The sequence below is a fragment of the Misgurnus anguillicaudatus genome, unplaced genomic scaffold (genome assembly GCF_027580225.2).
Source record: "Misgurnus anguillicaudatus unplaced genomic scaffold, ASM2758022v2 HiC_scaffold_28, whole genome shotgun sequence".
Taxonomy (NCBI): Eukaryota; Metazoa; Chordata; class Actinopteri; order Cypriniformes; family Cobitidae; genus Misgurnus; species Misgurnus anguillicaudatus.
The window spans coordinates 2,138,177-2,151,064 of NW_027395278.1; the positions used below are offsets into that span (position 1 = coordinate 2,138,177).

The 12,888-nt window shown below is 37.5% G+C and overlaps 1 protein-coding gene across 1 annotated transcript in view; it reads right to left on the reverse strand.

The window, feature by feature from the left end:
- The window catches only part of LOC141362539 (unconventional myosin-VI-like), an 84,948-nt gene that overhangs the window by 3,095 nt on the left and 68,965 nt on the right, over window positions 1-12,888 (reverse strand). Inside the window, exons 28-30 of the mRNA XM_073864772.1 lie at window positions 8,795-8,898; window positions 5,691-5,822; window positions 572-790 (exon numbers count right to left, since the gene is read on the reverse strand). Coding sequence (XP_073720873.1) covers window positions 572-790; window positions 5,691-5,822; window positions 8,795-8,898 — 455 coding nt within the window. The remainder of the gene's footprint in view (window positions 1-571; window positions 791-5,690; window positions 5,823-8,794; window positions 8,899-12,888) is intronic.

The following is a 12,888-nucleotide window of genomic DNA, read 5'->3' on the forward strand; positions in this document are numbered from 1 at the left end:
TGCATACCTCGATTGTAATGAGCGTTTTTTTCAGTCAAAGTTGCTCTTTTATCAGGTTGGATCAGTCGGCCCATTCTCGTCTAACCTCTAGCATCAACAAGGCATTTTCGCCCACAGGACTGCATGTTTTTCCCTTTTCACACCATTCTTTGTAAACCCTAGAAATGGTTGTGCGTGAAAATCCCAGTAACTGAGCAGATTGTGAAATACTCAGACCGGCCCGTCTGGCACCAACATCCATGCCACGCTCAAAATTGCTTAAATGACCTTTCTTTCCCATTCTGACATTCAGTTTGGAGTTCAGGAGATTGTCTTGTCCAGGACCACATCCCTAAATGCATTGAAGCAACTGCCATGTGATTGGTAGATTAGATAATTGCATTAATGAGAAATTGAACAGGTATTCCTAATAATCCTTTAGGTGAGTGTACTTAAGCGACTTGGAATGCAAGCATTTTAAATTTCATCACTTTGTGGGTTTAACAGGAATTAAACCTGTGATTGCATTATTAAAGTATTAGTCAATAAGGAAGAAAGCTACACTGGCAGCGCCTGTGGTGTCGTCCAGTACCTGCTACCAAAAGGATGGGCTGCTTGTCTGGATGGAGCTCCATCTGCCTGGCAATCCAGGGACCATCAAAGTGGGCATACCACCAGCCCTTCTTCTTGTTCTGTGGGTCTTTGTATTGGTCTGCGGGTCTGATGAACGGAATGCGGAAGTAACGCTGCTGTCGGTTCATTGCGGTCTCTTGCTGTCGGGCTGGGACTGGAGGAGCAGGGTTCTGTTCGGCTGAAGCGACATAACAATCAATTATACTATTATACATTATCTACAATTACATTATATTAGATGGTGCTTGCCATTATGCTTGGGGTTGGGCAATGCTTAAAGGGATATTCCAGCCAAATATTAAAATGACCCCATGATTTACTCCCCCTCAAGCAATCTGAGATACACATGTCAATCATATTTAAGAAGAACACATTTGGAGTTATTTTAGTAAATGTCCTTGCCTTTCCAAGCTTTATAACGGTAAAAAAACAGGGATCAATTTCAGACTTTAAACCACAAAAAAGTGCATTCATCCTTTACAGAAGTAATTCACACAGCTCTGATGAGTTAATAAAGGTCTTCTGCGGGTGATCAATGCAATTTTGTAAGAAAATATCCAGATTTCAAACTTTCTAAACTGTATTAACTAGTTTCTGGTAACGGCGCCATCTTGGACTCGTAGAGAGTTTTATCGTAGTGAGTGTTCATTGCCATGGGTACATTGCGCAGTGACTCTTGTGAATTGCGTGAGTCCAAGTTGGCGTCTTTATAAGCCAGTTATTATATTTTATAAAGTTTAAAATGTTGATATTTTTCTTACAATATCGCATTAATTACCCACAAAACACCTTACATAACTATTTGGAGCCGTGTGGATTACTTCTGTGAATGATGGAGGCACTTTTTGGGGGCTTCAAAGTCAGAAATTTTTCGCTGATCCCTTTATTCTCCCAGTATAAGCTTGGAAACAGCAAGGACATTTACTAAAATAACTCCAAATGTGTTCGTCTGAAAGATGATGGACATATGTATCTCGGATTATCTGAGGAAGAGTACATAATGGGGTAATTTAAAAATTTGGCTGGAGTATCGCTTTAACAATGCTCTGTAAGCAATAAGGACAACTATAAAAATAATAATTCGTTACATTTATGACTGCCGCCATATTGCGCCAGAATGCCCACCACACACCAGCTTATTATAGGGCTTTTCCATTGCATAGTACCCCATGGTTTAGGTCGGGTTAGCTCACTTTGGCTTGGTTAGCTTTTCCATCGAGTTTAGTAACACTTTAGAGTGGGAAGGATTATAGGCGTAACTGTTATGGTGTTCCTGATTCTCATACTGTGGATGTTTCTCATCGCTAAAAGGGAGTTTGGGAACTTACAGCAATGCACAGATGACAACAGGCTTACTCAAGACAGTGCAAAAGCTTGGAGGTAAAGCTAATCTTTTTCATTATAGCGATGACGCTAATAGTGACGATTCTCTTAAACCAATTAGTGATCTACAGTGTTTTTGCGTCACGTTTTGGTCTCAGCTCGGGTCGCTTGGAACTCCAACCGAGGTGGTACTAAAAAAAGTATCGGGTACTACATAATGCACCCAGTGGAAAAGCCCCCTAAAGTAAGCCCGACCCAAACCTTTGGGTACTATGCAATGGAAAAGCGCCATTAGTGGAGAGGAGACAGAGTGATATAGCCAATAAGATATGAGGGGATGGTTAGTAGGCCCATAGGCAAGTTTGGCCAGGATGCTGGGGCACACCCCTACTCTTTTTCAAAAGACATCCTGGGATTTTTAACGACCACAGAGAGTCAGGACTTCGGTTTAACACCTCATCTGACTTTTTTGACGGTATAGTGTCCCCATCACTATACTGGGGTGTTAAGACCCACACAGACCACAGGCTGAACACCCCTGCTGGTCTTACTAACACCTCTACCAGCAGCAACCTACAGTAGTTGTCCCAGGAGGTCTCCCATTCAAGTACTGACCAGGCTCAACACTAGCTTCAGTGGGCAACCAGTCTTGGGCTCAGGGCCGGCCCTGGGCATAGGCGGAATAGGCAAATGCTAAGGGCGCCGCCGACCCCTTGGGGCGTCCGTGCGCCCAAATTATTATTTTTTTAATATATGTATATAAACATTTAACTATAAATATTTAATTTTGCACAAGAAAACAGCAGTTATTAATGAATTATTAGTAGCATATAATCTCGGAAGATCGTGCTTGTTAAATAGCTCTGTGGTTATACTGCACTGAAGCGGCAGTTTAAAATATAAACCCAGAATTCAGCGAACGTCAAGAAAAAGATCAGAACGGAAACAACAATCAGACAGAGACGCGGAATTTACATAATGTTACACAGACCATGTTTAAATTTCAATGTTTCTACACAGAAATACCAACTTGTTCACTTTGTTTGGTATTAATAAGCTGCGCATTGGAGTGCTGGCCGCGGTGCTGAAGACGCGCTCAGACGGAGTACTGGTGGCACATGCACAGATATTTACGTGCAACCTATTGGAAACTATTATTCGTTATTATATAATTATTATTCGTTATTTTACTTTATTACTTCCACTTAAGAAGAGTTTTGCAGTTTTTAATTTCAATATTTCTCTTTATATAAATATTATTTTGTACTTAAATCTATAATTTCATTATTTTACTAACCAAACTCATCTGCGTTTCCGATAGGTTGCACGAAAGGGGAAAGTATAGCTTTCTTCCCCTTGAGAAGAGTTGTGCACTTTTAAACTTTAAAAAAAAATCTCTTCACAAAATTTTTTTTTTTCTTCCATTTAAAAGCTATAATTTCGTTATTTTAGATCAAGAATTATCAATAGATTGCACGTAAATATCTGTGCATAGTGCCATCACGCGTCTTCAGCACCGTGGGGAGCAGCCAGCACTCCAATGTGCAGCTTATTAATACCAGATAAAGTTGGTATTTCTGTGCAGAAACATTGAAATTTAAACATGGTCCGTGTAACGTAATTTAAATCCCGCGCCTCGGTCTGATTTATGTTTCCGTTTTTTTTGTTCTTGACATTCGCTGAATTCTGGGTTTATATTTTAAACTGCCGCTTCAGTGACAATGTCAAGATCAAATGCCTGAGTGACAGGGTATTGTGTGTATGTGTGCGTGCGTGCGTGCGTGCGTGTGTGTTTGTGTGTGTTTCCAAAATATTTTCAAAATTAAGAAAAACTAGACAAAGCTGTGCATTTTTTTTCTGTGTAAGTTTATGAACAAAATGATTGGAACACAATTGTGATTCTAAAGGGCACCAGGTGAAATCTTGCCTAGGGCAGCAAATTGGCCAGGGCCGGCCCTGCTTGGGCTACAGGGTGATATGGCTGATATGGCAACTATGTGGTTGCTACACTGTAAAAAAATGTTTAACTGGTTAAGTTAACTGGTTGCCTTAAAATTTTAAGTTCATTCAACTTAAACATATTAGTTGCCTCAAAAAATTGTGTAAAAATTGTTTCACAACAAAAACACAGAAAAAAAGTTGTCAACTAATATTTTTAAGTTGAATTAACTCAACATTTTAAGGCTTACGTTTTTAAGCTTTTTTCAGTGAAAACTGAAAAAAAAACGATTGCACATTATTGAATTATACGGAGCCCCTAAAGGGGGCATGGACCAAAAATTAAATAAAGTTTAGTTTCATGTGCGCACGCAATAGTTTCACGTGAGCATGCAAAACTAAACTTAGAAAAAAATTCTGCACATGAAGGTTTCACGTGAGCACATGAAAGTTTCACGTAAGCACATGAAACTAAACTTTAGATTTTTTTACTCCAATGTCACCTTAAGGGCTCGGTAGAATTAAGTTTTCTTAAAATGATTTTTTTACGTTGTTGGATCTACGTAATTCAATACACCAGTTCAACATGATTAAATTAAGTTTAAAATGAAATTTATGTTGCTAGGGCATTTACTGTACAGACGGTATAACTAGCAACAAAGTTTGATTTAATTTATTGATATTACATTGATTTCTATATTTGAATTGACCTTAATATTAAAAATATCAAGGTTATATTTTCACAGAATTTTCTTCACGTTTATGTAGGATGACTTTAGATTGATTTTCACAGACTGGGTACCAAATGTACTCCCATCACTATATGGCCAGGGTCCCTATTTCATTGTAGGCCAGTGGTATTTGTTTGCCTGTTTTATTGTCTTGCACGCCCAATACGGCAAGTCTGATCAAATAAAAGGTAATAGACTACTCTCAACAAGCCATATCATTCATGCCCTTAGCACAAATGGTGCTTTGTTTGCACAAACCGAAGTTCAAATCCATTGTCCACGTAAAAGCCAAAATAATAGTGATGTTTGCCTTAGCAAGCACCCCTCTGCTACTTAAATTCTCTGGATATGTACAAACTATTTATACATTATATGTATGAAATACATATCAAACACAATAAATGTGAAGTCATAAATCAGTGCATATCACCTATCATCCCTAAAGATCAAACAAATACAGAGAACGGCTTCATGTAAGAAAGTTCTCAGTGAACTTTCATGCACTTCAATACTGACTGTAAAGCTAGACGCCTGATTTCATTTCAAAGAGAGAAGCGGCATAAGCCCAGTACAGCTGATACAAACACTCAAACAGCATTTGAAGGTAAGATACATCTGAGGATTTGAAAACAAGAGAGACGGAAAAGTTTGAAGAAAACCTAGAGGTCACACAACTCTAAATCTCCTGTTTGTTCTGCACGAGCAAACACTTAGAAAGCACAAGGCGAACGACGTGCCATTTTAGCGCCGAAATAAATGAGAGGTTTGACTCCCTTGAAATGCTACTTAGCACCTTGAGATATTGTTCTAGCTGTCTGCATTATGTGCATTACAATGCTAACGCTAATCAGAAAACTTTGTGTGAATGTGTGCCGCAAGGCTTTTGAGACCGAGAACAAACAAAAAAGTTCAACCTTGAAGAACTGTGCAGCACAGAGGGAGGGGGGGAGAGAGAGAGAGAGAGAGAGAGAGAGAGAGACACTAATGTGTTGTTTCCACCCTTTAATTTTTCCTAAAGTATTTTACCATTACATTTACACCATTAGATTGTCTATTCTGATGTATTCTGAGCAGGTCATATCTTACCATAGTCAGTGACCGATTTAGGAGCTCTCATCTCTGTATCTGTGTTTCTTTTCTTGTTCTTTGATTTCCAGGCGTGGTACACCTTCAGACGACGATGAAATTCCTCTCGGCATGCTGCCAGCAGATCTATATCTAAAGGGGTGAGATATCAAAGATTGAGTATTGCACTGTTATGCATAATGAGATTTATACAACATGCTTTCCCTTTCGAGGGAACTTCAATGCTGCGTCATGAAATGACACTTGGGAACATGCCAGCAGCGTGCGAATTCCCAAAGTGTCATTTCATGACGCAGCGTCTCATTTCTTTCTCAGGAAACCATGGTTACATACGTAACCCAGACATTTCCTTGTGTGCAAATTTGTTCATGCGAAAAGTGTGAGACCGAACACAATCACAATCTGGGTTTAAAAATTTAAGTTAAACTGTAATAGGGCTGAAGAAATGCTATGATGTATAACACACATGCTACTTCATATTGACCATGTTAAAACCGTATACAAATGTGACCCAGTCTGTGAAAACCAATTAAAAATTATCCGACATAATGTAACAAACATTCTGTAAAAATATAACCTTGATAGCTTTGATACTGAGTGAGTGAGGTCATGTCAAAGATTGAACTCAATGTGAAATCAATGATTGAAATCAAACTCATCTCAAAATAAGATGATACTATGAGACTAGATTGGATTTTACAGACAGGATCACAAATTGTCAGAAGCTTACACGAGCATGCTGGTTTAAACATGGAGTTTATGCTATTTTTCAAGCAACCGGATGACATACCAAATACCAATGCATTTTAAATGTATGTACACTGTTTTTGCAGTGAATAAATGGAATAAAGTATTAGAAGTTAGAAAAAGGCCTTGCATTTGTGTCTTAGCCTTATAAAGTACATGCAAACATTTCAAGTAGGTTAAATTGTATTTGTGACCCTGCGGCCCACGTATAATTTTAGCCAACGTTTCTGAACAAAAACCAGTCATAACTAGAGATCATTTTTCACCTTCTACATGTGTGAAATGAGTATTAAAGCGAATCTCTCCAAACCTGTCAGAAACGTGATCAGGTCATTTTCACTTTAAAATCAAGTGAAAGAAACTTCTTTGACATTAAGAACATAATTTTTTAAAAATTATTAGGCATTGAGACATTCTCATCACAGTCCTTTTTGATAGACTTTGACACATTTTCTACTATTATTATTAGTTGGTATTGAGGATTCTTAGTACGTATCTTAATATCTTTCCTACTTCCTTATCAATACCTTACACAGACCAAGATTCTGAAAACAAAAAGTGTTGTTAATGTGTAAACAAAAGCCATGTAATTTAATACATGTGCAATGTTCATACTTCTGATGTTATAAATACAAAGATTTCATAAGGAATCACCTCTAATGAATAGTTTAATAAATGGTCGTTTTAGACTCGGGAAGAAGATTGCAATTTAATTACATAAAATAATATATAATGTGAATTAAATCATCATCTACTTAAAAAGGTGGCTGAGCTGGTTAGTTTTTACATGCTAGTTTCATCTCCAAAATCGTACATGCTAATTCTCATCTCCAAAATATTACATGCTAATTCTCATCTCCAAAATATGACATGCTAATTCTCATCTCCAAAATATGACATGCTAATTCTCATCTCCAAAATATGACATGCTAATTCTCATCTCCAAAATATGACATGCTAATTCTCATCTCCAAAATATGACATGCTAATTCTCATCTCCAAAATATGAAATGCAAATTCTCATCTCCAAAATATGAAATGCAAATTCTCATCTCCAAAATATGACATGCAAATTCTCATCTCCAAAATATGACATGCTAATTCTCATCTCCAAAATATGACATGTTAATTCTCATCTCCAAAATATGACATGCTAATTCTCATCTCCAAAATATGACATGCTAATTCTCATCTCCAAAATATGACATGCTAATTCTCATCTCCAAAATATGACATGTTAATTCTCATCTCCAAAATATGACATGCTAATTCTCATCTCCAAAATATGACATGCTAATTCTCATCTCCAAAATATGACATGCTAATTCTCATCTCCAAAATATGACATGCTAATTCTCATCTCCAAAATATGACATGCTAATTCTCATCTCCAAAATATGACATGCTAATTCTCATCTCCAAAATATGACATGCAAATTCTCATCTCCAAAATATGACATGCTAATTCTCATCTCCAAAATATGACATGCAAATTCTCATCTCCAAAATATGACATGCTAATTCTCATCTCCAAAATATGACATGTTAATTCTCATCTCCAAAATATGACATGCTAATTCTCATCTCCAAAATATGACATGTTAATTCTCATCTCCAAAATATGACATGCTAATTCTCATCTCCAAAATATGACATGCTAATTCTCATCTCCAAAATATGACATGCTAATTCTCATCTCCAAAATATTACATGCTAATTCTCATCTCCAAAATATTACATGCTTATTCTCATATCCAATATTAAATGCTAATTTCCATCTCCAAAATATGACATGCTAATGCCGATTTCTAGAATATTAAATGCTAATTCCCATCTCCAAAATTGTACATGCTAATTTCCATCTCCAAAATATTACATGCTAATTCCTGTCTTCAAAAATTACATGTTAATTTCCAATTCTAAAATATTATTAGACGGTTTTTTCCGGACAGGGATTAGACTAGTCCTAGACTAAAATAAATGTCAGAGCTGTCCAAACTGAAAACAACTTATACTGACATACCGGTACCTTAAAATACATCAGTGCCCTTTGTTTTGCCTCAAAAAGCACACAAGTAATGTTTTTAGTAAGGCATGTTTGTTAAATCAAGTTATATTTCCTAATTAAACTAAGGCTAGTCCTGGTTTAAGATAATCCCTGTCCGGGAAACCGCCCCTACATGTTAATTCCCATATTTAAAATATTAAATTCTAATGTTCATCTCCAAAATATTACATGCTAATTTCCATCTTCAAAATATGTGGTTTCCCATCTTCACATTAAATGCTTCTAAAAATGAATTGCTCAAATGAGCAGAAAGATCCCGGGTCACCTCATGGGGAGACATTGTTCTTACCACAGGAGGTGTTAATGGCGTCTCGCAGTTCAGCATACTTCCACTTGCTAAGGTCGTACTTCTTCACCCCAGCTGTCACCTTGTTGGCCTGCACCTGCGCACCCCTATAATTGCATAGAGGAAGAACATTTGACACAGTAAAACAGCCCTTACAACAGACTTTCACATTAATCTAGATACATTGAAAAACTGATTCTAGCTATTCGTCTACCATGAAAATTGAATTTTAATCTAGTAAAAGCTGATTTTTAAAAATGTTCTTTCAAGAGGATAAATAAATATTATAATGCAGATGAGAAAACAAAGACATTTAAAATAATATAATTTGTTTAGTCGGTAGTAACAGTTAAGCATTTCATTAACCTTGAACAATCCAATTATGACACCCATATTACACAAGCGTTGTGCCTGCTATTTACTTTGACATATTTTTCACATTTCTCTCTGAGATTAAAGAGTACAGATCTTTGAGCGTATATACAGACAACTTCTGGAAACCCAGTGTGGACGGAGAACATTTGAAACGTGTACTCTGACTAATGTGACAGGCTTTTCCTTAGCTCTATATTTTTCCCCAAGCTATCTATCCAAGCAGTGTAAAAGCTCCTGTTAGCAGCTGCTAAACGTTCCCCAGGCCACAGCAGAAATCAGATGATTAATTGGCCTTCTGCTTATGTGGAGAAACATTCTCACTGAAACTTGTAATGACATGGAAATAGCACCAAATTAACACGTCATTGAGCAAATTAGATGCAGCCCTGGCAACACTCAGTTGCAAGCATAGAAAAGTTAATAGTGGTTAATGGTGAAGGAAGGAAACGCCGCATACAAGCTCTATGAGAAGCTTGTTTGGAGGATGATGGCGAAACGTTTGACTCCCGTAGTGCCGAGAGCTCCAATCCATAGATGGGGTCTGTGAAGTAGTGTCAATGGGGGCAATGGCCAAAAAATCACCACCCAGAGAGCTTTGGTTATGATTCTAAAGCCTGTAAATTTTAAGGCTCTGTATTATGTGATCAGTGTGTGCATATGTGATTTGGTTTCAGAGGGATCCCGGGTGGCCAGAAAAAAGCCAACAGTAATTGCAATCTATAATTCTGATACCCAAGCCGTGGTCCAATTAGACTTTCAGCAGAGTGTGCATATAGGTATAGACTTCTTAATTTAAACTGGCCAAGAAGTGTTTTCCTACTTGGCAAAAGGCAATTCAAAAGAGCAATTCGAGATAAATCCAATATAATGAGCTAACAGGTTTTAGACCTACGGCCTCAAATACACACTGAGGCTGAACTAATTCAAACAAGCCTTTGGATAAAGATAGAAAAACTTGACCATTTTAATTGATACAAACCAGTTTTTTGTATCTTTTTCGGGGGAAAAAATGTAAATGGTGCCTGCGTGTACGAAAACGCATTTGCGTGCAGTTGCCAAGGTGTTCTAAGTGATCGTTAGCGTGCTGCTCACTTTCTGTTTATGAAATTTGCCTTTTCAAGCTTCTCTAATGATAAACTCCGATGACCTCACGGGAGATTTTTGATAACAAGTTCACAAACTTCTCAAATAAAAGCCGCTATCTCCTGGGCCAAAGTGTCTCTACAGAAGACAATTATTCCGGGACCTGGGGCAAATAATTCAACTCATAAAGAACTGAAGTTACCCTACAGCCTAACAGCAAACTTTCTCGTATAAAATCAGCGAGTCCCAGAAGAGACTGAGGTTTTGTGTGTGTGGGGGGGGGAGCTCCTGCATGGCTGAACATGGTGACACTGGGTACAGCAGGCGTCTGTCAATTATGACAGCTGTGAAAAGCAAAGCAGCTTAACGGAGACCATGCAAGCAGAATCACTGAACCGGGAAACCCTGCAGATTAACTCACACGCACAGGTGCAGAGACACAGGTATAGACAGTTACATAGCATGTGTTAGAGAAGTTAATACTGAAGTAGTTAAGGCAGGGAGCTACACTGCGACCAAAATGGTCGCATATGCGACCTTTTGAACTGCCGTTGCGACCCTAATTTTTAATGGGTCGCAAATGTGCTACCTAATGTTTTAGACAATATGCTATGATTTACTATGAGCATTTATTAAAACGTAAATGTGGATTTTACGAATACGTTTTATAACGCGCTCTGAGCCATCAACACGTTGGCTTCATTTTGCGTGAAAGCACGTCGTGTCTCTCCCTATCAGTGTGCGTTTGCGTGCTCAGCTGTTTCTCAATGAATTAGGTGCGACGCGACGCAAGCGCAGTGTATTCCATGTTTCTGAACTTGAGCAGAGGTCTTTCTTCACTGAGGACGCGGGACCCGTATGGTTCCGGGTTTATATTTTAAATGGTCTGTCGGGTTCGGTTAGGTCCTAGTTTAATTACTTTGGGTCCCAAGTCTGATTAATGTTGTGTTTATAACCCGAGTCGATCGGAAAACGGCCATGAGCGCTACCGCGCTAAAGCTCGAGTGCATTTTCAACGTGCCTTCGGTTTCTATGGCGATGGTTCTTGTTACGACCACGCGCTGCATTTGCTTTCTCACATTTTTTTAATGATCTTATTATTAATAAACCATATCTTTTCTAAAACCATATCCATATTAAGTTTGGACAGAGATTGTAGCAAAAAGCAGTGCTAATGTCAAGCCAATTGCACTGAACGAGCAAAGCAATGTAAAGTCTGTCACCGGGTCAGTAAGTAGACTTTTAAATCTGAAATAATGAGTGGATTAAGCTTTTTTAATCGGTAAGAGAGAAATAGAAAGATAGAGCAGAAGCAGTAAAAGTGTCTATCTAATAGAAATTATTACCATTATAACATCAGTCATAACATCAGTCACATTTATAATCTATAGACCTGCACTGTCTATTAATATACTATACATAGTATTGTATTATATTGAGTTTGATAAAAGGGGTCTAATTGCTTCATATATCAGTGCAAAAACAGTAAGTGTTTTCGTGGTGCTTTGACAAACAGTGTCAGCTTTGTTAATGGCAAAGGAAGTTTGGGGATGTTAGATTGATGAAATATAATGTGAAATTAATATTAATTTTCAATGAATCAAAGTATTGTGTTGTGTCACACATTATTAGTTCTACGTCACATGTATAGTAGACCATTATTTGTCAGTGGGTAATAATTGCCCTTTTCACCGGCTACCACCACCAAGTAAATTTCAGATCTGTGGAAAACACTGCAACATTTAAGAAAACAAGGCGGCATGTGGTTTAAAAGATGGCAAGTAAAATAAAAAGCATATCTGTATGCAATACAGTTTCATTATTGTTCATTATTATCCAGAGCGCCTTAATATAACTTGAAAAAAATATGTGCGACCAAATCATATTTTGCGCCAGTAACTGAAAAAGTTGGTAGGGCAAGTGCCACCAGTGGAAAAGGTTAGTGTAGTTCCCTGTAAGGGGAAGTTAATATGTAAGGGATAATGTATAAGCAGCACATTACACTGCCTGTACATTATCCCGCTTATTACACGGCTATTTACATCATACGTAAGGCATGGAACATTAAATATTTATTTGAAATACTCAATTTGCTTATTTTGAATGAATGCAAGCCTTCTGCAAAGAAACATGTTTATTTTGGGTTGTAAGAAGTTACGTCACCATCACACTATTTGGTTTAATAATTTGTAAATATAATGTCATATATGGTATTAAAATACATATTTATATTTAATCTTTGTGTAATATTAAACTGTACCTGTCAAAATTATTTGCAGCATCCGGGTTACAGTGTGTTATTAGTTTCAGGCGGTTGTTATCTCGGAAAAACATACCTTGGAATGTGGTGACTGGCCAACCAGAATCATTTTAGAGTGCCGCGTAATAAAAAATTAGGTACAACACTGCTTTTAGGGGCAGTATCTATTTAAAAAATATACATATTTTTCCAATTACCTGCAATTATGACAGTATTTATGTGGCCCAAAAGCAATAAGGATCTTAATCAGTGTTTCCCACAGAAAATGTGTTAGTTAAGGTGGTTTATGGCCGGGGGCGTGACAATCAAAGGGGTGGGGCGTAGGCGTCATGATGAAAATGTAAATATTTTTATTTAAAACACTCAAATAAAGCTATGA